At 41.1% G+C, this 26,271-nt stretch overlaps 1 protein-coding gene across 1 annotated transcript in view; it reads left to right on the forward strand.

The window, feature by feature from the left end:
• Positions 1 to 18,686, forward strand: part of LOC138623547 (centrosomal protein of 128 kDa) — a 40,099-nt gene extending 21,413 nt beyond the window's left edge. Inside the window, exons 18-25 of the mRNA XM_069703131.1 lie at positions 2,485 to 2,544; positions 4,455 to 4,647; positions 8,695 to 8,744; positions 10,045 to 10,068; positions 14,210 to 14,287; positions 14,587 to 14,700; positions 15,675 to 15,783; positions 17,410 to 18,686. Coding sequence (XP_069559232.1) covers positions 2,485 to 2,544; positions 4,455 to 4,647; positions 8,695 to 8,744; positions 10,045 to 10,068; positions 14,210 to 14,287; positions 14,587 to 14,700; positions 15,675 to 15,783; positions 17,410 to 17,483 — 702 coding nt within the window. The 3' untranslated portion in view covers positions 17,484 to 18,686. The remainder of the gene's footprint in view (positions 1 to 2,484; positions 2,545 to 4,454; positions 4,648 to 8,694; positions 8,745 to 10,044; positions 10,069 to 14,209; positions 14,288 to 14,586; positions 14,701 to 15,674; positions 15,784 to 17,409) is intronic.
• The last annotated feature ends 7,585 nt before the right edge of the window (positions 18,687 to 26,271 follow it).

The following is a 26,271-nucleotide window of genomic DNA, read 5'->3' on the forward strand; positions in this document are numbered from 1 at the left end:
CGCCGAACGGCCTTTGATGGTTCGAGAAGGAGCAAAGAGAGCGTGAGCGAGAAGCATAGAGGCATGTTTTATCCTCCCACTCGGTCACATGCTCTCTCATACGGTTGTACACTCCCTGAGACGGGGACCTCGGCACAGCGGCGCTCCACCGTCGCACTTTGAGCTGCCGCGGCAACAACTTGGGAAATTCGCTTTGCTTGGATCTGGGTTTGAGTGACAGCTGGAAAAAGTTGCTTAACACCTGTGTAGTGTCGACGCTGTTTGCTCAGGCACGGGACAGAAAGGGTCCAAAAAAACAACAACTCCTGCTGTGTGTTTTCCATGTCTGTTGATCACGCGTAAACAACTTGCCACAAGGGTGTTCCTGAGAAAGCTCTTGTACTGTTGTGTTGACTTTGTTCACGGCCGAATGAGAGTGTTTGTTATGTCTCCTGGCTTTCTTTCTTCTTACTTTATGTAGCAGGAGGTGAGTTGTGTTTCTGCTCTGGTAGCAGGGTGGCTGAATGTTGCTCTGTACACATGACAAAAACCTTTTGAAAAGGTTGGTCATGGAGCAAAAGATTTTTTTTATTTTTTATTATTATTAGTTCTTTTCATATTTCATAGGAGTGTGTGACCTATGTCTGATCAGCATGTAACTTCTAAACAGATTTCTATGTACCGTCAGCGGAGCCACCAGTATTGGTAAAAGCAAACAGATGGATACAAGCAGCACCACAGCTTTCAAAAGTTGGTACCGTTGTTGAACGCAGCCTTAATGGCCATCGGCAGCTGAAGAGATGGGCACCTGATAGGCTGCAGGAACTTGAGATAGTCCTCTGTTTTGGACGAGTAGGTGCTTGTGCCCACTGCCCTGTAAGATGAGCACCAGTACCCCTTCACTCAAACCACCTGCCACTCCAAAAGTGCTCATTTTAGAATAGATGTTATTTCACATCGTATGTAAATATTAAAGTGGATGTTGCTGCAGTCATTTCGTCTGCTGGTGGGATGGTACTCAGGATATCAGTGTTGGTCTGTTGGTTGGTTGACTGATTCTCCCGTTTAGTCCAGACTACTGGAATATAGCAACAACTATTGCAATGGATTGTCATGAACTGTGGGACACATGTTAATGTTTCTCTTAGCATGAATTGTAATAACCTTAGTGATCCTTGATGTTTCAGCTAGCGCCGTTATCAGGTAAATAAATGTCATTTTACTTCATCGCTTTTTAAATTTTTTTTTTAGGTTTACTTTTATGGCCTTTGTACATTTATGACCGAAAACTTGCATCATTAGATAGGACTCAGTTTTATTTTGTGTTTAGTGCTAACTAGCTAATTAGCACTGCTGCTGACAGTTCTATTGTTGAATCATGAAGTTTCCCTTTGATATCGGCCAGCTCTTAAATGAATGTTTGAGGTACGAACCACCAGCCAGGCACAGGAAAGAACAAATTCTTCATTAATGAGCAAATGAGAGAAAGCTTCATTCTTCTTGGCATAAAACTGTCACTTGAAATGGCCTTGACGGTCCAGTGCTTCAGAAGCATAACACATTACTGCAGCATCCTCCAGTATATTGTCATAGCCCTCTCTTTCTCCATGTTTCCTGCCTGTATTTCCACTGTCAGTATCTAATACGGGCAAAAAATAAGGTGCAGTGGTTGAAGTGAAACCCAAATGGCCAATGAACAGATAGAGACAATATTCTCTGCACAGGGATCCAATAATCAATGAAATACAACAAACCGGGTAGAAAAAAAAAAAAAAAAGAAGAAGCCATATCTACCTTCAGGTGTTGGCACGCGCACATATTCACCACCTCATGTGAAACGAAGAGGTAATGAAGCTTAGAAGGGATTATTAACCTTTGCTCAAAATTCCACATGTAGCTGTCTGAGCAGCTGCATGTTAGTGGTGGAGGTGTGCTCTCGACTCGGTGCCACGTAGTTATGTGACTGTGTTCATCTCTGTATCTGTCTTTGTGTCTGGTGGTTTTGTTTGTGTATGTGTGCGTCAGCAGTCATTAGGACTTGGCAGACAGGCAGTTTGCATTGCTGACGCTGACAAGCTTGTCTGCAAAGGATGGAGCACATACTCCCTGAGCTCATTTTTATGACACGCAAAACCTCTATGTGTAGGTGTGCATGCGTGCACGCTCCGGTGTGCGTAGTGTCACAAGTTGTTAAACACATTCATGCCAATTTAAGTTGGCAGAAGCAGCTCCTCACAAAAGTTCAGGGTTTTAACAGGAAGCCCTTTCTTCTGATTTCTGTCCTGTTGTATGTCCATCCACATTTTAATTCTGTAACTCCCGTAACGTCTTTCCACAGACTTTTTGTCTTATCTAGACAACTTAGGTTCATGTTATCCAGATAACACGATATGTTTTCAATTTGCTCCCGTTGCATGATACACTTTCTTAAGAATAAAATTTTGAAATTCATGCTCTCAGCACAGGTACGCTCACATTTGCATTTATCTCTGTTCTGTTATTCAGGCAATCTCCCAGAGACCTGGACTGGTGAAAGACCCCCACCGCTGGCTGGCAGAGACTAAGGTATTTGGGATTTTTTTGGGGGAATAATTATCAATCATAATCAATTATCTAATGGAGAGAACACAAAATTATGTAATGCTATTACTATGAACACCATGCTTTGTCTGAACCCTACGTGACACCGAAGATAATAAGAGAGCAGTTGCATAGATCAGAGGTTAACAGACTTTTCAGACCACAACATATCAAAATAAATGACCAAAGTACCACTGAAGATATCACCTGGAAAATTCACTGATTTCACAATGTAATAGCCTCAAAAAGGCTAAATAACATCAACACAAGGCTACTGTTTTAATATGGATGCACTTGTCTATTAATCACAGCACTAAAAATAATAATTATCCAGTAATAATAAACCTGTTAGATTGTTTTAATTTGGAGGGCAATTGTTAAACCTTTCAGCGAACCTTTTGTGTATCGTTGACAGGCATAGCTTATACATGTATGTAATCAAGGATTTGTTTCTTCCAAACTCAAAACGATCTCACCAGCCACGTGTAGCTCCAGTTCTGCTTGTTTCAAACAAACATTAACCGTGGTGTAACCGCTCAGAAAAAGATGATTTATTGTTGAGAAAACTATTTTCCACAGCTGAGCGCTGGTGTGTGGTGAGAGTCAGCGGTGAGTGTATTGAAAGTGTGAAGTTCAGGGATTCACAGCAGAATGACTTTCCATGATAATCAAAAGGGCAAAGACACTTGTAAATTGAACTACCCTCAGAGGTTCAGTCTTACTACATCTTCACTAATTTCCATTTCTCCGTGTCAGCATCAGGGTTAAAAAGATGTTCTGTTTTGCAAAAGAAGCTCTTTTAATTGATGAAATCACGCAATGCAATTGTAATTTAAAGCCTTTTAGCCATTCAGTTCCTCTCTTTCTGCAATAATAGTTGCCACCTGGCTTCTTTCCTAGACAAATCGGTTCCCATTTAATATTGTAAACGTACAAAACGAAACATGTAATTATAGCTGTGGTGGTGATGCATGATACTGTGTTAAAATGTGTTTGCACAATTCGTAGTGTTTATCAGTATAATGTATATCGCCTGTCAGAAAGGCCCTCAGAGTGTTGTGCATTTACAAGAATAAAGCACTGGAGAACAAGGGAGATAATTAATAATTGTTAAGAGTTTTTTTGTCAGAAAAGTGTAGTTATGATTTACAGGCTCACAGTCGGGATAACCATTTAACAAGTCATTTTGTTTGGCTGTGACAACCTGTTGTCGAAAACCTTGTGAGTTTATTTATCTTATGTAATGCGCCTGTATTTTCTCTGGACAGTTATCCGACTCAATCCGACTCTCTGAAGTGACTTGAACACTAGTCAGCCAAAAGGCAAAATTAGATAAATAATGATTCCATGATCTGTGAACTTTCATTTTGGACAGAGAGAGCAAAAAGTGTGGATAATAAACTGTAAAATATTCTGCCCTCGTTACATATCTTTCTCACAAGTGTCAAAAGTAGTCTTATCTATACCGTATGTGCAGTATTTATATGTAAACAATATTGGCAGATGTATCAATATCAGAATCTTTTTATTTCCTAATATCGACGTCAGCATCAGCCCCAAAAAGCTCATATCAGTCGGGCTCTACTTAAAAGGGTAAAAAGGTATTCTCTTGAGATATACATCTATCAGACACTTTTGGGGTCTTAATTAGGATCTTATATGAAGTCCTTAGTATTGATTTTTATATCAGAAAACTCAGATGGGGCAGTATATGTGTGGGTACGTAAGGGAAATCCTTTTTATTACCAGCATGTGTATGAACTGCAGTGTGTCAAAGTGGGAACTGAGGTCTACTGGTGACTTCCCCTCCGTAACGCCCTGATTCCCCAAGTTTTCAATAAAACCCTTGAATCCACCCGGATATAATGCACGCGTGTCTCTCTGAACCCCACCAGACCAAGCTGCGCTGGCTGTGTGAGGAGGTGCGGGACCGGGACACAAGAGAGCAGCGCCTGAGGAGGCAGCATCAGCAGACCAGGGATCAGCTGAAGTCCCTCAGGCGGAGCTGGGACTCCGAACAGGCGACTCTCCTGCAGCGCCTGGAGCAACAGGAGAAGCTGCAGGATTCACTCAGCTCTGAAAAGAAAGGTAGCGTTAGAAAATCAGAAAAGTCCTTCATGATGATGTCACACACTTAGGATGCCACGCACTCATACACTCATGCTGTGTCAAATGTGTTACAGCCTAGCATCATGTAAGCGGAGCACCTGTGGGCCTGTTTCAAAAGGCAGCACGCGGCCCGAACTCTCTTTTTTTTAACCCGACTTTTTTTTTTTTTTTTTTTTTTTAAGCCAATCTATAACATGATACCCACATGATTGTCCTTACTGTCTGTAATATATTGCAGCAGCAAGTACATCATTGCTTGTTGTGGATGTGGTGATCCAATTGTTCAAGATCTATCTTAGATGACGTAGATAGAAAATATAGTTTTTAAGCTTATTTCGATGCGGGGAATCGAAGTAAATGGTCAACAGATCAGAGGAAGGCAAATAAGTGGTTAAACAAGCCACGAGCAAACCTTACACGCACAGAGAAACGTGACCCTGCTGACTCAACAGACTCTATTATCAGCCGAGTGTGCACTGGTGAGTGAAGCGGCGTACAGTATGTCATGTTTAAATGAAGTAAGCTGGTTGCGGCTGTGGGCCCCCTGGCAGCATGACGCCTGTTTCACTTGAAACAGATGAAACATAGCTGAGGCCGACTCTCCATGCAAGACCATTCAGAGGCCTTTTTTTTTTTTTTTTTAAATCAGGGAGTTATCGCCTGTTATAAAAGACTGCTGGACAAGAAATCCTTTGGTTTTACATGTCTACTAAATTAATGATGGTAAAAAGGCATGAATATTCACCATAGGATTCCTTAACCGCTCTTTTTGATAGATATAGCCTACTCAGTCCATGATCTGTTTTCTTCCTCTCACATGTACATAAAATCACACCATCCTTAAGAGCAATAACTAATTCAGTGCAGGCGTATTACTGAAATGTTTTGTGACTGAGTGTTTTTTGTCTGCTGTGTTGTAATGGGTGTTTGGGAAAATGGCTGTCTGTGATGCATTGTTTTTTAGACTGTGCACATGGGTCTGTCTGTTTACGATGACAAATGTTTAAGAAAGCATCTTAATGGCTGTGAACTTTGAGTCTTCTGTGGAAAATAGACTTGTTTTTCCCGTCCTGAGCCCCCGCTTTTTCTTCTTCTTCTTTTTTTTTTTTTTTTTTTTTTACTGAATTCCTCCTAATGAGCTGTAACTGGTAGAGGAATAACAGCTTGTTTTCAGCACTTCATCTGAACAATACAGGCAAATGGAGCTAATTTGTGTTCCATTAATGGAGAGAAAGAGTTGAAAGACATAGTAAGACCATAGAGGGAGAGTTGGGACAAAGTCGTGGACATGGAAAACAGTCAGCTATCTGTAACTCTGTCCCTGTATGCTTTTTGGCTATAGTGGAAGCAATGCACAATTCAGATAAGCAATCTGATGATACGACCTCATCCCCGGACCCCCGTTTGGAATCAGTGCGCTGCATGTGTAGATATCATTGGATCCAATCAGGCATTTGACAGAAGTGGCCTCGTCTGTCTTCACTACAGGCAAAACCACTGCTATGGTCTCTTTAGTAATTAGACCGAAGAGAAATCTGTGCGTCACAACAGCAACATTTGGTTATTTTGAACTGAAGGCATGGATCTAAAAAAAAACGCTGCTTGTAGCATGTTTTCTCCGTGATTTTTATTTTAGGACTTCCCACCCTGCAACTGCAACAATATACATAACCATGCAGTGTGGCAAATACTACTACTACCAAGCTGTGTTATCAGATCTACTTCTTTTATCTCTACAGATTAGCTCTTATTGCCAGCACTCTGCAGAGCTGTTGTGTGATATATAGTATTTGTGTTAGTTAATTTACTTGTGTCAGCTTGAGGTTGCAGTCTGTGTATTTTCCCGCAGACCTTTCATCACTTGTGCAGTGCTCCCTATTGGCCTTTTCCCTTAAAAACAAGTCTGCGCTGCATGTGTAGATAACAGAGGTTGTAGTATTACAGAACCTAGCACAGCTCTTAGGTGAGATGGGAATAGGTGTGAGTCAGCAAAGATAACTGTGGCACTAACAGTGGACGTGCGGTATTATCTTCCTCCTAGTGCTTTTAAAGGAGATTTAGCCGACTTGGAGGTTGGAAAGCCTGGATGTTTGTTCCTTAGGAAGAAATGCTGTTTGGCATTTCCAAGTATTTGTGTTCGGTGGGTTGGCCAGCGGAGTCAGATATATGTTTATACTCATTTGTTTGAGGAGGTGGAGACTCAGCCCTCCCCAAGTAATGGGATATTGAATTTGGGGACATGCCATTAGGTGTGTTGGAGGGGAGGCTAACAAAAGAGTAGCCCGAGTAATATGTTTGCACAGGCTTTTATAGGCTTTTGAGCTGAATGCTGTCATCAGAAGTGGCATCAGTTTGTTACTGTGTACTATCTGGGGGGGCTGGATAAAATGGATGAAATCAAGTATCACAATATTTTTGACAAAATACCCCAATATCAATATTGTAACAATATTGTAGGCATGACAAATGATGCTTTCACAAAATATTTACACAATGAGATCTTTAACAAACAATCACGTTATCTGGATATAGAGGTTACTGGCCCGACATGAACTATATTTTTGGAGCCAAAAATGTATCTAAAATTAATATATTGGCTGATATTCTTTATATCTATACTGAAGTGTATATATATATAAAAATAATATAATGTATATATAATATGTATAATATATACAATATATACACTTTGTTCGAAATGATTCCTCAAATGTGGTTATCAAAGACGGTTGACACTTGTGCCAAAGATATGTAATGGAAGCAGAATGTTTTACAGATTATTTTCCACACCGAGAGTGCACTGAAGCTAAAAGTAGGAATTTAGTATGTATAACCTTTTTGTGTATTATGCTCTGTAAAAACAGTTTGCATGTTGGCGGACATATACGCCGACATATCTGTGAAATAAAAGCCAGAACAGTCTGGTAAGTTTAGAAAGCTCACATCACTTTAGTGTAATGAAGCTTTTACAACTTGGAAAAGACAACACTTACACCACATTACACCTTATAACACTATAACACTAACACCACAGTGTGTTATCCAAAATCAAAGATACATATAATATTGACTTATTGCCAGACTCTATGTATCTGTCTGATGCTCAGTTCTCATTGACATACTCATGTTTTAATTGAATTTAAACAATAGACAAAATCAACACCTCAGTTATTATTGTTCCAATTGTTGGAAGAAGAATACTTTCTGATTATATTTCATAAAAGATTGATTAAAATGTTTTTGAACACTTTCTTTCTTTTTATTGTTCCAGTAATGTAAAAAGTTTATTAAAAACGTTTGCACAAAGCTGCTTCTGCTCGGCATAATGCCTGGAACAATGAAGTTGGGAAACTATTGTGACATTTGCTTAATGAAACAAAATTGCTCAGTAAATTTTGAGTTATTCTTCCAAATCAGGATCTCATTAAGCCGCCAGTGATTGTAATTAAAAACAGTTTGGCGCTGCAATCAACAACAAACACAAGCAGAGTTTGCTTTTTATCTACCTGTCTGTGTGAAAATATTCCACGAGCACCAAATGGTGTTTGAAGCAGTCAGACATGTTGTATGAACATTTATCATGTGACCGAAACAGAGTTCATTAATTAAAAAAAATAAGAAAAGCACAAATCTTTTCTCATGTGCTGGGAGGTTTATTGTCCAAATTCCACTTTTCCCATAACTCATTGGTTAAATGAGGTGATCATTGGTGATCATTAAGGACGTCCTAGGGATGGTGTGTGTCTGTCCTCATATCTGACAAGCTGGAACAAGAAAAAGGTTTTACTTTCAATATTATCCAAATGGTCGCTGATGGTCTCTTTAGTCGACTAAAACGCTCAGCTCTGTTGCAGAAGCAGACATGACTGCTGCCATAGTTACAGCACACATCAAAAAAAATAATAGAGTGACATCTGATCTGGCTCACATACAGCCGGTATGGACCACAGATATCATTACGCTCTGACATCTGACACTCAGTTCATCCACAGCAACATCTTCTCCAACACAATCCTCTCATTTCAGAGCTGCAGGAGAGGAGTTGCAGGAAGGAGGAAGAAATGAGAAGCCTTCAGGTCAGCATCATGTATTTTTATTCATGCAGACATGTTTGTGTGCTATTTACATCTGTTTAGCTTCTGTTTTTAATATCCAGCTGACATCATTTAAACTCCACAAGAGACATGTGGTACAAGTTCGTGAACACATCACTTTTTTTTTTTTTTTTTTTTTTTTTGCACATCACCTGAGGAATTTTACAGCAACTGCTGGACTTTGGTCATCTGTGCTCTCCGATGCTGTGTCACAAACATTACTACACAGCTGTGGGCCTGACGCACTCCTTGCAGCCTTGTTCGGACAAGTAGCTAATTACTGCGGACATGAGGCCTCGCGGTTTAAAAGCCACCAGGGGCCTTGTCTCTGTCTTTCAATACTGCAGCAGCCACACTTGGCAGGCCACCAATTCACCTAGTCTGGAGTGGACGGGCCCCCAGCGCCTCACTGGCTCTTTATTCACCATTAAACACACACACACACACACACACACACACACACACACACACACACACACACACACACACACACACACACACACACACACACACACACACACACACACACGGAACTGTTCTGCCAGAGTGTGTGTGTTTTTGCCTCTGTGACTGTGCATGTGTGTGATGGATACCGTGGTCCCATCTGTGGCTGCATAATGGCACCTGCCAGAGCTCGGGTGCCCTCTTAAGATGCAGCCGGGCTTTTAAATATGAAGGATGAGGAAAGTGAGATGTGGAGAGGAAAGACAGATAGAGTGAAGGACGTAGGCGAGTTATGAAAAGAATGTGTGGGGGGGGGGGGAAGTTAGGGGTGGACTGAGGGGAGGAAAAAAAGAAAAGATACCCTTGTTAGAAGCCATCACCACATTACAGGCAGCGGTGGGGGAGGGCGGGGGGCAGCCGGTTGGAGGGAAGAGCAGGTGTGCGTTTGAGTGGCAGATAAGAGGCATAGCATCACTTATGCATCGTTAGAGAGGGAACATCAGTCAGGAGCTGGATGAGCGGCGAGAGCGGTTTGTCTTTGTGTGAGTGTGTCAGTGTGTGTGACAAGAAGTCTGCTGGGTGCTACAGACTCTCCCCAGCCTCTGCATTTCCTTCCCTTGTTGCCCATTTGTTGGAACTCTCCATTCCTCTCCTCTGTCACTCTTCCCCCACACACGCATAGACCGGCTTTGCTCATCCACTACTTTGAGCAGTTTCGTGGACTCGCTGTCTCACGCACGTCTCCTCATGCTAGTTTAAGCCTTACTTCGGCTTTGGTTCCTTCCATGGTTTTAAATGCACGTAAAGTAACATCGCTGTGTTTGTGTGTCTTTTACAGGATCGTGTATTGGATCTGGAGATGGTAAGGTTCGATCTTCCTTTTTTTTTCTTTTCTTTTTCAAGTAAAATTTCTAAGGATATAAAGGTTTTTAAAATTTGCGCCCTGGAGTTGTTAGGTAAGGAGTCGTGTCGACTTTCAGCCTGACTTGATTCAGCCATGTAGGCAGGTCCACCTCAGGCTGTGTTTGTTTAGCAGCCCATAGAGGCTAACACAGGGTTCGAGATTGCTTTTAGTCAAGGCTCAGAGCTCTGTAAATCATCATAAGTCTTGCTGACGGGGTTAAGAACCCAGCTGTACTGACAATACGGTATTGACAGTACCATCCAAACTGCTAAAAGTCTACCACTAACATCCTTAATCATCTATTAGATGTGAGCCAGGAATTAGTTAGCGCTGCTGAAAGGTTATATTGACCCGAGCACTTTTTTGCCCTGCTGAAAAAGATAAATATATGAAGCATTCTATCCGTCACAATTATGCGGCATGCTTGTCTACTTCAGCCTTTAATTAGCTGCTGCAAGAAAGAAGAGGAAAAACCCCGGACTGCCATCAACTCCCATCATTTTTGCTTACTGCGACTGCACAGTGGCAGGATGCATCGACCCGGCTTCCACTCAGCCTGGGTGGGGGGGGATCACCCAGTGAATCTTACTTGAATGTCAGGGTGCCTCGGAGCAGCCAGCTCTTTTGATGCTTAAATGCTCCATGTGAACGTGAAGGCTATTGAAACATACAGCGGAGGGATGAATAGGCTGGAGTGCAGTTAGACTAGTTGCCTAATTAAAGATTGTGCTGAGTATGTCAGAACAAAAGTCCTTAATTAGCTTTTGAATCGACGAGGCAATATGACATCATGTCTGCTGGTGCGCACACCATTTGTTAATTCCTGCTAAAGCAGTTGTGAAAACAATAAAGTCCATAAAACATGTTTGAATATAAATTGTATAGATTAAAATCCCAACAATGCCATTTTAACAGTATCAGAAAAGAAGGATTAATACTTCCCAGAGAGGTTGTTAGGAGTTGTGTGCTCTAAAGCAACATTTTACTAAAAATCTATCTTTCAGGTCTCCAAAACCGATAGCGAAGGACCAAAACATTCCAGTGAAGTCCTTTGTTGTCTCTCCTTTTGTGTGCATTTGTCCTGTAATGGCAAAAAAACGCACACAAAAAAAACAGGAGTCTGACTACGTCTATATACTGACTAAGAAGGGTTCCAGCCTTAAGAGTCACAAAGGGGACACTAGTCTGACAGATGTTAGCAGCAATACCAGATGTGGCACCAATCCTGTTTTGTGCCGTGAAAGAATGAAATGTTTTAAGATATGATTATTTTTAGGATAAAGTAAAGAGAGAAGCAGATTGTTTAATGTGGAGTACAGGCGCAGAACTCATGACGATAGACAGATGGGCAGGAAACATTCCCCGATGGAAAATTTAAATAAATTAGAAGGTGCTTGCACGTAATGCAAGAGTCCCTGTATACTTTGTGCGACATACTGTCATTGTCGGAAAAAGTTTTGTGTCCAAAGTTTGTTGAGGCTGTTGCAAGGCCTGTCACAGTTATTACATAATCACCTAATTGAGATTATTTGGACTGACCGCAAATGTGTTCCTTAATCGCTAGAATTGTTTCCATTCATCTGCTTAAGAACAGCTGAATGAAACAAAAAGAAATGTCACATTTCAGTATTTCCAACTAGTTTTCAACTATTTGACTCTGACTCAAGTAGCAACCAACTGTGACGTCTCCCTCAGGATTGTGAAATGCTGTTCTGAAGCCTTGACGTCTTATTTTTAATTTTATTTTTTTTTTATCTATCGCCGTTTTTTCTGAGCCAGAAGTGACCATATTTAGACGTGCATGGGCGGAGCCAACTCCTAGTGGCCCTCGGTAGTATTGCATTTTAAGACACTCACTTCATTTGTCTGACCCTAAAGCTACGTCTACTTTTATATACAGTCTCGTTTGACTGGTGCTCTTTTAAAGACGTCGTCTCATTGCACCTCCTTCAGCTGCAGTTTAATGGCATATTAGTCGAGAATTAGCGCCACAAACTGTTTATATTGAGTCTCTTATAATGTTTAACAGACAGACAGGTATTTTGATGACCGAATATTGACATTAATATCGTGGACTTAGTTGCGAAGGCAAATAGCGCAGCACCACTGTTGGAAAATTTGAATTTTTAGCCAATTGAAAAAGTTGCAAGCGCTGCTAACACCATATCGTGGGCAGTCCATGTCCTTATTCTTTGTTTCCCAACCAAGACACAAAACACGCTAAACACCTATGCTGAAATACGTTCTTTTTTAGCTGCACTTTTTTCACCTGTCTCCCATATCTCCACTGTTAGATGTGCTTCGAGCAGTTTGATGACTGCCCTCGCTACTCAATGTCAACAGTTTCCTTACAATATTAGCTGCTAATATGATTAAACGTTACCATTACTAAAGTGACATTTGACCTCAGCTGTGATTTGTTTTTTGTTTTTTTCCTCAACACATTTATTTTGTAATCGCACAAATCTGACCTTTGTCATATGGATTCCTGCCGCAGGTTTAGAAAGTTGTGATGAGGATGGTGGCTGTAATGAGCTTAAGATTAAAACCGTTGCAATGAAATCCACTGCTGACCCGGAGTCACGGCCAGAAAAGGTGTTTGTAGAAACTTCAACACCCCAGCAGCATAATCCACTTTAAAACCTTTAATCCCGACCCTCAGTGTATTCCAATCAATTTGGCCTTCCTCAATCAATTGTTAAACACGGTGGAGCTTTAGAGCTCCGAGGAGGAGACGGCGCAGCATGCAGTTGTTGTATTCAGGGAGTTCATTGTTTCAGATTGTCTGTATGCTTGAGGCCTAACAAACTTCTTAAATGCACTTCCTGTTGCAATTTCAAGGCAGCTTTTTGCAGGTGGATCACAGACTGTCAGTAACCTGAACAGCGCTAAAGCAGCAGCAGGAAGGTGTACTGCAACAACCACACGGTCAAATACAGAAAAACTTAACTCGCATTGAAACATGTTGAAACTTTTATTTTGAAGTAGGTTTTGACTGATGTGTGAATACATATCCCGTTTATTTTAGGGCACATCATTTATATGCAGAGTCTAATACGTTACATTCTGTTTTGTCATGTGCAACAGCATAAATTATAAAAAGCATATATATATATATATTCACAATAGCCTGCTGACAGTATCAGCCGTGGACCCTTGTTGTCTGGGCAGTACGTCCTATTATCTGTGTAAATACAAAGGAGCACGACAGACAGGCAGAGCAATTAAAGCCCACACATCTGATCCAGCTATGCAGCCTTCATCAGTAATCATCATTTCACGTCAATTTTGACAGAAAACAACGTCTAATTTCACCGTGTTGTTTCATTGGTTTCCTTCCTCGTTTCTCATTTTGGATCTTTTTCTTGGTGTAAGTGAAGAGTGCTGAAAAAACACAGGAGGGAAAGAGGGAGACAATTAACAGAATTGGGATGTAGTCCCGATATTTACCTTGTCACACATTCTCTTTGCTTTTGTGATGTGTTATTGAATGTATTACAACAAAATAATTTATACAACTGTTATAATTTTTTAAAAAGACAAGTTCTGAAGTTTTCCACTTCCTGTCCCAGAAGTCTATTGTACATTAGCTTATAATTATGATGCTAGTCAAGTCAGGGCTGCAACAGGTTGGACAGATAGACCAGGTCTGCAACAGGATGGACAAATAGACCAGGTCTGTAACAGGATGGACAAATAGACCAGGTCTGTAACAGGATGGACAAATAGACCAGGTCTGTAACAGGATGGACAGATTGACCAGGTCTGTAACAGGATGGACAGATAGACCAGGTCTGTAACAGGATGGACAGATAGACCAGGTCTGCTCCATTTAAGTACGTCTACACAAACAATAACTAACTAAATGAATCATATACTGGAGAGGTTGCTAATGTCAGGATTTATTAAGATATTAAGTCATAATTACCTATTTTTCCCTTGTGGATGCAATGTGCTTCCCTTTAAACTGACTTTGCACGTGTGTGTGTGTGTGTGTGTGTGTGTGTGTGTGTGTGTGTGTGTGTGTGTGTGTGTGTGTGTGTGTGTGTGTGTGTGTGTGTGTGTGTGTGTGTGTGTGTGTGTGTGTGTTTTTTCCTAGAACACAAGAGTAGCCCTCAACCATTTGGAGTCGATTCCAGAGAAACAATGTCTGATGGAGAACTTCAAAGATTTGGAGGTGAGTTCATCAAGTCCAGACGGATTTGTTTGTAATAAAGTACCAACGTGCTGTGACATCAGCTCCATTTCCTTCACCTTCAAACTATCAACCTTAGATCCAGTAAAGTAAACTCATTGCACCACTCAGTCTAACAGACACGAATTATCGTATTTATCCACTTACTCGGTGTGCAGTCATCTACACAGGCGATGCTCAAGAATGTGGAAATTCTCAGCCTTTTATCGTCTTCGACTTCAAAGATGGTTGCATCACACGTCGGGCTGGTTATGACACAAGCCTCCATTTTGTGTCTTCAGGAGTCGCAGCAGCAGAGAGACGTGGTAGAGCAGCGCTACACCAAATACAAAGAGATCGTCTGGAACCTGCAGCACCAGCTGGACGAATCCAAATGCAGAATCCAGGAGTACAGAGTATGACACACACACACACACACACACACACACACACACACACACACACACACACACACACACACACACACACACACACACACACACACACACACACACACACACACACACACACACACACACACACACACACACACACACAGACAGACAGACAGTTACAGCTCTGTACTCTAGAAGAATGAGAGTTCTATAATGCCTTACAGGAGCCCGTGCTTCCAAACAACAACCCACTCTTTTTCTATTTCAGTCACTAATTGCTGTGCTTTGTTCAAACAGCAGCTGTTTGGATAAGGATAGCCTGACTTGGAGAGTCCAGCTCACCCGCGTGGATGCCAATGTGTGCACTGCCCCTAATTTGCAACTTGTATGAATAAATTAATAATGTATGATTAAACACGTGGCGGTAATGTATCGTGGATGGACAGACTGGGACAATAGCACAAATATAAACTCAGACAAACGCTGACTTTCACTGTTCCCTCTCAATTACTGCCGTCATCGTCTCGGCTATGAAGCAGTCCAGGGATCCATCAAGACGCCCCTGTTGACAGCTGATTGCCATCATCAGTTTGTAACCTCCCTTAAACAGCCATACAGTCACTTTTTAAATGGTTTTAATCTGCCAGATTACCTTGTTGGTTTGCCAAATGACTCCTGTGTTGAGTGATAAGTGATTGCATTAGTTTAATAGCATCTGCCCACTCTGGGTTTATTCAAAGCAAAAGGATGGGCTTAACGAGACTTCCATCTTGATCAGAGGCAACAACAACAACAACAAAGAAGACATGAACTCGTTCTCTGCCTGAAACAGCAGTTTCCTACTACGGCTGAGCTGTTTTTCATACTCTGCCATCCTCACTCAGGCACATTACTAAAAAAAAAAAAAAAAATCTCATTATTAAAATTTCTTTCCATTTTGCACACATTCAGCTGTTTCTCCTGCACTACAGTTCTTCTGTCCTCCTGTTTTCCAGGACGAAAAGTTGGACGCCACTTCGAGGAGTCTGAGGCTGGCTGCTCTTTCTTCCTCCATCAAAAGCACCGACACATTCCTCAGCAGCTCGCCGAGATCTGACACACTATGTAAGTACTTGGCTGCTCTGACTGTGGGAGGCTTTTATGGTAGTGGTATTTTTCTGCATCTCTTTATTGCTAGATAGTTTGAAAATTTATATTTTTAAAAGTGCTGTACCACAACACGGTTGAGAGCCAAGTCTCACAATTCACAATGAATAAGCAGCAATAGTTGTCCCAATTTCTTTCATTCCTTGGGCTCCATTTTATGGATTTAGGAGCACGGTCTAAACAAGCACCATCCTCCGGGGCTGAAAAATGAAGCCAAGGAATGCAGTTCCTCAAGTGGCCACTTGAGGTTGGTTTCAAAAGTGAGTCGATCCCTCATAGACCCTCAATATGCATAATTAAGAGCGGGGCTGCTTTGAGTGATAGGTGGTCACGGTCGTCTTCAAGTCTCAGCCATTGGCTGTCAGCCGGATCCATACAGCCTACAGACAGAGACGGTAGTTGGTTCATTCCTCGGTTCCACCCACAAACCACATCTTAGCCGGGAGACAGGCAAGAGTGAAGTGCTGCCAAAATGGTGACAGTTGGAGCCTCCTACATCGAGCATGTAACCGGGTCTTCAGGAACCCTGTGGGTGATGTCACCAAGGCTACGTCCAGTTTTGTTGCAGTCTACGGGTGTAAAGCGTTTGACCCAAAGGCATTTAGATTGTTTCCAAATCCACTTTTGTTCGTATAACGGGGGATAATCTGGGCCCAAAGTAAAGTGTATGGTTCAAAAGATGTGTTACTCAGTCTCCTTAATCAGAGGCATATTTTTGGTTTAACATTTAAAAAAAAAATTTTTTTTTAAAGTGTCATTTTCTGTTCCCTTTAAAAGCCTGGAGCACCTCCACCGTGGTGGAGTGCTACAACTAAAGATTTGCCAAATAGAACGAAAGAATACATTTGAATCTTTTTCTTTTTTATTCATGCATGTTTGTGTGCTGCTGCATGTCCCGTGTGTCTAACAGGAGTGTTTGAGTATTGTTATTACCAAATTACCAATTTTTTTTTGCTTTTAGCTGCCTCAAGATACTAGCTCTTTATCTGAAAACATGAGACAACTAGACACTTCATCTTTATTTCGTCATCATTTCAGTCAAACTAGGTGTCCTCCAAAGAAATGTACATTTACAGCTGACTGTTTCAGTATTAACATTGTTATTATAAACCTGTCAAATACATGAGAGCTATAATTTCAGTATGTCAGTTTCAGCTCTGTCACTTCTCTGCTCAGTATTTAAACAAGGCTCCCGCAGCTCAAACTTTCCATCAGTGCTCTGGAAATGAATCTGTATCACTGCCAGTGGCTCACAGCCAAAATCACTTGTAGCACTTTCCTAAGCTGCTTATAAATATTTGGCAGAGTGTGAGAGGAGCGTACTTCTGAGGCTTTGTGTCCGTTTTACCTCGGAGATTTGCGGTGGCCAAAACACATCTATGGCTATTTACCACTAGTGTTAATGTACAATGCAATTATCGCACATATTCATGGCTGCTTTGGCTGCAATAGGTGGCGCAAATCATATTCTGTCCGGCTCGTTGACGGGAGTGAGTTGTCTCGACGATAGCGAGCTGGTTAATGGATGAACAGGGAACATTGCGGTAATCATCTTCCTCTCTGTTGCTTCGTCTTCCTCCTCAGCGCCTCACAAACGCCTCACCAGCTCGGACCTGGGAGACTGCAGAGGCAACGGGTTCAAGCCCCTCACAGATTAGTTCAACCTTGAAGCAAACCTTTATCTGTATCTCCACACGCACACGCACACGCACACGCACACACACACACACACACACACACACACACACACACACACACTCTCTCTCTCTCTCTCAGACTCTACCTGTCTGCTGCTCATCCAGAACAAACTTCCCGCAGTAAGAGGCCTTGTTAACCCTCCTCGACTACCTCAACCGGTCACTGACGGTGCTCGAGATTGCACAGCGAGCTTCTACCAACTACTTTGAAAGCAGAGACGTGCAGTCGGTCTGAACGCTGTGAAGGAGGAACGTACCACTACGTGTTTTAAATGTTATTTATAAGCGCCTAAACTGAATGTATTTGTTTGATACCAAAATAGTTTGACTGTTACGCTTGTTGTCATCGTTCCTGGCAAAAGCTGTTTACTTTGTTTTCAGTCCTCTTATCATGCCAATGTGTTTGTGCTAAAAATATATAGCATACAGTCACTCCTCAAACAAAACTGGTGCCTTTTGAACAATATGCAGCTGTTGTTGTTTTTTTTCCAACATATTGTGTTGTTGTCTTCATCATGAATTTGTGACATTTCTGTTGATTCCATGTGTTTTTCACCTCTTTTAATGTATTCACTAATTCTCTTGACAGCTTTCTATTTTTTCTCCAATGCAGTGTATATAAATATATATATCCAGATATATATATTTGTAAAAAAAGAGACAAGCACAAATAGATGTCTATTTTTTATGAAATGTGAAGGAAGCCTATGCACTACAAACAATAAAGGCACACAGCTGAATGTGTGGTTTTCTAAGCGCCCTCGATGATGCCCCCTCTTCATTTCAGAGTGAAGTGTTTGCTTTGCAGCAACCTGCAGACTCCACCTCCTCCCTCAGGTCTATCTTTTGCTTTTAGCTCAAATCCTCCAACGTCTCCTTTTAATTTACTATTACAGCACCTGCCGAGTCAGCATTCTCAGAGTTGGACGTAATCTCAGTTGAGCCGCATGTTTGGAGATTTTGTGCCGTACTTTTGGAAATGGAGCAACGATGTAAACCGGACTGAACACCCTCAGCTGGCGGCTGGAAGACTGGTGTACAGCCAGAGATAAAATATTAATAATACGAAGCACATCCGTCGAATGATACTGTTAAATAATTAGGAGTAAGAAAAACAATACAAACCTGAAATGTAATAAAAAAAAAGCTATTTCTTTCTCTTTCTCTGAAAAATAAAGTTTTTCATTGGCTCATTATTTTCTCTTTGTCATGCCATAGCATGATATATTTTTTTCATATTTTGGACGATAAACTATAGTATGACTTTTGTGCGATTTCTGACGACATGCTATAAGTATGACTTTCGTTCAAGTTATGGAAGGCAACACAGTGGTGGAGTTGTCAGTGTTGTTGTCCCTCAGTCTAAAGGTCCTGGGTTCAATTCCCACCTGCGACTTTCTATGTGGAAGTTGTGTGTTTCTGCAAAACTAATAACCGAGAAGTAAAGTATGTTGTCCATAATGTGGATGACTAATTCATGTATGTAAAACATTAAATACAAGCAATCCTCCAAATACAAAGTTCCAGGCACCCTATTGAACACAGAACCTCCTGATTGTAAGATGACAATGCTGGCTTGGAGTTGCACAATTTTGCTGCCTTTATTGCATGCTTGTCTGACTTATATGACTTTTAAACATGTTACTGAAGAGCGATCAATGGTGCGGTGGTTGGCGTTGTTGCCTCCCAGTCAGAAGGTTCCAGGTTTGAGACTCGCCCTTGAAAGGATGACATTAACATCTTAGATGAAAATCTACGTCGAGGGCAAGAATCAAACCTGGAATCTTCTGACTGGGAGGCAACAACACTAACCACTGCACCACCATGCTGTCTTCCAAAAAATGTTTAAAAGTCATATAAGTTATATAAGTCAGACAAACATGCAATAGAGGCAGCACAACTTTGCAGTTGCTAGCATTGTCATCTCACAATCAGGAAGTACTGGGTTCGATCAGGGGCTTGGAACTCTGTCTGTGGAGGATTGCATGTTCTTGCTTGGAGTGTGACTTTGTCACAATTACGACTACATGATGTTTGTTTTACATCATGGACTATATGCATGATAACATGCATAAATTAGTCATCCATATTCTGGACGACATATTTTAATTTACGTATTACCTATGCAGGAACATGCAAATTCCACATAGAAAGTCCCAAGCGGGGATCGAACCACGGACCTTTAGACTGTAAGACGACAACGCTGACAACTGCACTGTTGTGTTGCCTAACAGAAAATGAACGGAAGTCATACTTATAGTACGTCGTCTGAAAAATGACCAAAAAGTCATACCATAGCTGCTATAGTAGGACTTTTTTTTCATATTTTGGATGACATACTATAGTATGACTTTTTGGTCATTTTTCAGACGACATGCTATAGTATGACTTTTTTATCATATTTTGGACGACATGCTATAGTATGACTTTTTTTTTCATATTTTGGACGACATGCTATAGTATGACTTTTTTTCATATTTTGGACGACATGCTATAGTATGACTTTTTTTCATATTTTGGACGACATGCTATAGTATGACTTTTTTTCATATTTTGGACGACATGCTATAGTATGACTTTTTTAATCATATTTTGGACGACATGCTATAGTATGACTTTTTTTCATATTTTGGACGACATGCTATAGTATGACTTTTTTTCATATTTTGGACGACATGCTATAGTATGACTTTTTGGTCATATTTTGGACGACATGCTATAGTATGACTTTTTGTCATTTTTTGACATGCTATAGTATGACTTTTTTTTCGACGACGACATGCTATAGTATGACTTTAAAAATCACATTTTGGACGACATGCTATAGTATGACTTTTTTTTCATATTTTGGATGACATGCTATAGTATGACTTTTTTTCACATTTTGGACGACATGCTATAGTATGACTTTTTTTTATCATATTTTGGATGACATGCTATAGTATGACTTTTTTATCATATTTTGGACGACATGCTATAGTATGACTTTTTAATCACATTTTGGACGACATGCTATAGTATGACTTTTTTATCATATTTTGGACGACATGCTATAGTATGACTTTTTTTAATCATATTTTGGACGACATGCTATAGTATGACTTTTTATCATATTTTGGACGACATGCTATAGTATGACTTTTTTTTCATATTTTGGACGACATGCTATAGTATGACTTTTTTTCATATTTTGGATGACATGCTATAGTATGACTTTTTTTCATAATTTGGACGACATGCTATAGTATGACTTTTTTAATCATATTTTGGACGACATGCTATAGTATGACTTTTTAATCATTTTTTGGACGACATGCTATAGTATGACTTTTTTATCATATTTTGGACGACATGCTATAGTATGACTTTTTTTTCATATTTTGGACGACATGCTATAGTATGACTTTTTGGTCATTTTTCGGACGACATGCTATAGTATGACTTTTTTTCATATTTTATTCTCATGTATGATAAAAAAAGTCATACTATAGCATGTTGTCTGAAAAATGACCAAAAAGTCATACTATAGCATGTCGTCCAAAAAGTGATTAAAAAAAGTCATACTATAGTATGTCGGCCAAAATATGAAAAAAAGTCATACTATAGCATGTCGACTAAAAAATGACCAAAAAGTCATACTATAGCATGTCGTCCAAAATATGATCAAAAAGTCATACTATAGCATGTCGTCCAAAATATGAAAAAAAGTCATACTATAGCATGTCGTCCAAAAAGTGATTAAAAAAAGTCACACTATAGCATGTCGTCCAAAAAGAGATTAAAAAAAGTCATACTATAGTATGTCGTCTGAAAAATGACCAAAAAGTCATACTATAGCATGTTGTCCAAAATATGATAAAAAAGTCATACTATAGCATGTCGTCTGAAAAATGAAAAAAAAGTCATACTATAGCATGTCGTCCAAAAAGTGATTAAAAAAAGTCATACTATAGCATGTCGGCCAAAATATGAAAAAAAGTCCTACTGTAGCATGTCGTCCAAAATATGATAAAAAAGTCCTACTATAGCATGTCGTCCAAAAATGACCAAAAAGTCCTACTATAGCATGTCGTCTGAAAAATGACCAAAAAGTCATACTATAGCATGTCGTCCAAAAAGTGATTAAAAAAAGTCATACTATAGCATGTTCTCTGAAAAATGACCAAAAAGTCAAAACATACTATAGCATGTTTATGGCATATTTGTCACAATATGGATGACAAATTTATGCATGTTGTCCATAATGTAAAACATTACATTCAAACAAGAACATAAATAGGGGAAAGGATGACATTAACATCCCAGATGAAAAGCCACATCAAGGACAAGAATTGAACCTAGAACCTTCTGACTGGGAGGTAACAACACTAACCACTGCAACACTGTGCTCTCTACAAGGAAATGTTTAAAAGTCATATAAGTCAGACAAACATGCAATAAAGGCAGCACAATTTTAAAGTTGCTCGTGTTGTCATCTCACAATCAGGAAGTACTCGGTTCGATCAGGGGCTTGGAACTCTGTCTGTGGAGCATGTTCTTGCTTGGAGTGTGACTTTGTCTTATTTACGACTACATGCAAGAGATTTGTTTTACATTATGGACTATATGGATGATAACATGCATAAGTTAGTCATCCATATCTGGGATGACATATTTTACTTTACAGTTATTACTTATGCATGAATGTGCAAATTCCACATAGAAAGTCCCAGGTGGGTATCAAACCACGGACCTTTAGACTGCGACGACAACGCTGACAACTGCACCATTGTGCTGCCTGCCATAACTTGAACGGAAGTCATACTTATAGCACGTCGTCAGAAATAGCACAAAAAGTCATACTTATTTAATGTCATCCAAATTGTGAAAAAAAAGTCATACTATAGCATGTGATCCCACATATCATAAAAAGTTATATTATAGCATGTCGTCCAAAATGTGATAAAAAAAAGTCAGGCCATTTTGATGATATTCAACACGACATGCTATAGTATGAAATTTTATGATATTTAACACCAATTGCTATAGTGCGACATTTTCATGATATTTAACACCACATGCTGTAGCATGAAATTTGTATGATATTTTGGACCACATGGTATGGTATGACATTTTTATGATATTCATGACACTACATTTCATTTAGCTGACGCTTTTATCCAAAACGACTTACAATAACTGCATTTCAACCATGAGGGTACAAAACCCAGAACAACAAGAATCAAAAAAGTACAATTTTCTTCAAGAAAGCCAAACTGCAAAGTGCTATCAGTAAGTGCCATTTTAAGCGCTGCAAAAGTGCTACCTATTCAAGGTAAAGTCGGAAGAGGTGTGTTTTTAGTTTGCGGCAGAAGATGTACAGAGTTTCTGCTGTCCTGATGTCGTTGGGGAGCTCATTCTACCATTTAGGAGCCAGGACAGCAAACAGTCGTGATTTTGTTGAGTGTTTAGCTCAGTGAGGGAGCAACAAGCTGATTGGTAGAAGCAGAGCGGAGGGAGCGGGCTGGGATGTAAGGTTGGACCATGTTCTGGATGTACACTGGACCCGTTCTGTTCACAGCACGGTACGCAAGTACCAATGTTTTGAAACGGATGCGGGCAGCTACTGGTAACCAGTGAAGGGAGCGGAGGAGCGGAGTAGTGGGAGTGAATTTCGGGAGGTTAAAGACCAGTCGAGCTGCGGCGTTCTGGATGAGCTGAAGAGGTCGGATGGCGCTAGCAGGTAGACCTGCCAGAAGGAAGTTACAGTAGTCCAGACGTGAGATGACCAGAGCCTGGACCAGAGCCTGGACCAGAACCTGGACCAGAACCTGGACCAGAATCTGCGCCACCTTCTGAGTGAGACGAGGACATATTCTCCTGATGTTGTGCAGCATGTATCTACAGGAACGTGTTGTTGCAGTGATGTTGGCAGTAAGAGAGAGTTGACTGTCGAGTGTCTCCGAGGTTCCTAGCAGTCAGGGTCGGGGATAACACAGAGTTGTCCAAGGTATTAGTCAGGTCGAGGGTGGGAGAGTCTTTCCCTGGAAGGAAGACCAGTTCGGTCTTGTGGAGGTTGATTTTTAGGTGGTGTGAGGACATCCACTGAGAGATGTCAGTCAGACAGGCAGAGATTCATGCTGCTACCTGTGTTTCAGATCGGGGAAAAGAGAGGATCAGTTGGGTGTCATCGGCATAGCTGTGGTAGGAAATGCCATGCGAGCGAATGAGAGAGCCGAGAGAGTTGGTGTACAGAGAGAAAAGGAGGGGACCCAGGACGGAGCCTTGAGGGACACCAGTAGTGAGAGGACAAGGTTCAGACACAGATCCTCTCCAAGTTACCCACCTTGTAACCAGACTGGTGGTCAAGAAGGTTATTATGGTGGAGAAAGGAGGAGAGTTGATTGAAGATAGCTCGTTCGAGAGTTTTGGAAAGAAAGGGAAGAAGAGGTCTGCAGATGTTTACTTCGGACGGGTTGAGGGTGGGTTTCTTCAGGAGAGGGTTCACTCTCTCCTTCAGAGAGTTCGGGAAACAGCCAGTTGACAGGGAAGTGTTAATAAGATGGGTGAGAAAAGGAAGAAGGTCAGGAGCTGGAGAATGTGAGATGGGATGAGGTCAAGGGGGCAGGTGGTTGGAGGGGGGCGGAGGTTACCAAGGTGAGAACTTGATTGGGAGACGGGGGAGGGGGGGTGAAAGAGGAAAGCGAAGGGGATGAAGATGAAGGTGATGAAAATGTAGTTACAGAAGCTGGGTTTGAAAATGAGGAGCGTATGTCATCTAACTTTTTGATAAAATAGTTGGCAAAGTGGCTTGGTAGAAGGGTGGAGGGAGGAGGGGGCGTGGGGGGGGGTCAAGGAGGTTGGAAAAGATGGAGAATAGCTTTTTGGGGTTAGAAAATGCGGATTAGGTAGAAGGAGCTTTTGGCTGCAGAAATAGAGGCAAGAAAAAGAGGAGAGGAGAGATTGATAGGTGAGCAGGTCGTCAGGGTGTTTAGATTTCCCCCATTTCCTTTCTGATGACCGCATAGTGTCTCTCCGAGAGCACCGAGTCAGACAACCACGGAGCTGGGGAGGACTTGCGGACTTGCGGACATGACAACCTGCTATAGTATGATATTTTGGACCACCTGACATTTTTCTGTAGCTAAACTATTCTAATATAATATGCACCATGCAACAAGCGTGTGGTGTTTTGGGAGCTGTGTGCACCAGCTGTACAACACAAGTCTTTGTCTTTACAAGCTGCTGCAGGCTTCTTTAGTGCAGCAGCCTGTAATATTTAAAGAAAAGGAGAAGAATTTATTCGCTGCTCGTGGTCTTTCTTGTTTATAAAAACAAATGCTCGTTTTGTACAAACTCTATTTTTCATGTCGTCTAATTTAAATGTCAAAATGGAAAAGTCTTGTTTTTAAAGGCAGAAAGGTTTTTGTGGACAAAAGGGGAAACAAAGTGTTCTGTGCTGTGCAGGTGATTGAGTTTAATCTGACAAAATGTGTCCATGTTTTATGAAGCAGCATACGGATGAAAGAAAAGCTCAACTAAGCCTGGAGCAAAACCGGGCTACAGAGCTGCGCTGAGCCTCCATTCAATCTCCGTTTCCCCTCTTTAGGTGCAAGTTTATTTTTAAAAGCCGAGGTCCAGAGCATATATTGCAGGGCTTTTGCGTGATGACTCCTCAGACATACTGTAGACTGTACTGTTATGCCGCTTCAGTCACACGTTTAGCACCACACATATGCAGGTGGTGATATCCCAACTAGTCGAGAAAGTCTCACAGACACCTGGAGAGTGCAAAATTCTGGGAAAAAAACAAAAAAAATTGTTTTCTATCTTCAATTTCACTGGTCAGAGGAGAGCAGTGAGTATCAGCTCCATTATTTATTCCCCATAAGGGCTAAAAACCTGTGCTCAGACTTCAATTTTAAGATAATAAGTCATCTCAAGAGTTTTGCTTTTTCACCTGCTCATTCATCATAGCGTTCATATTTTCACATTTGTCTGGATGAATTGCATTTGGCACGTTTGACTGTCGGTCACACAACACTAATACACACACTCGCAGACGACCCTCTCTGATGTTTGCACTGTAACTGCAAAATTGTCTGCTTATCTGAGCTACTGTATATTAGGTTGCAAAACACATGCAAACTCATAGATCAGTCCTGCAGCTCCCAGCAGACTAGTTTCCCCATTTACATTCTGCCCCATCATTAGTCCAACTTTACTCCACTTTGTCAGGTTGAGCTGGTAATGAATAAATGCAGAGCTTTTCCTCTGCTCTGTTTTTTTTTTTTTTTTTTTTTTCCCGGCAGCCTCAAACAGAAGAAAAAAGAAAAACTACTTTGTAATCTGCCTTTGCACATGAATGAAAAATCTAACAGTCTGAGTTTGTCAGAATAAATTGCAGCATGACGGTAGGAGTTATTTAGCATGTGCCGGCGGGGTTCAGACCGATTCACGAGGGCGCGCGCAATGAGTCCGTCTCTCTGCATGTATGAATGCGGAGAGGCTGAGAAGCAGGTCATTAGCAGGGTGATGCGTGTGTTCACAGCTGACAATCAACACACGCAAACACAGGCGACAAACATATTCAGACACACAAACGTTGGTTCTCTCCTCTTGAAGTAGTTTGTTGTCAGACAGCTAACTGCTGGAGGTTTGAGAACACTGCTTACCTCTTTGTCGGGCTCTCGGTGTACTGCAGCGTAACTCTCCACCACCGTGGTCCCTCAGCTGTGCCTGCATCAGCTTTGACCCTACAATCTGTTCC

This window comes from Brachyistius frenatus, unplaced genomic scaffold, assembly GCF_029030835.1.
Source record: "Brachyistius frenatus isolate BFR_SWC_R1_liver_20210118 unplaced genomic scaffold, ASM2903083v1 Contig_44, whole genome shotgun sequence".
In the NCBI taxonomy this organism is placed as follows: domain Eukaryota; kingdom Metazoa; phylum Chordata; class Actinopteri; family Embiotocidae; genus Brachyistius; species Brachyistius frenatus.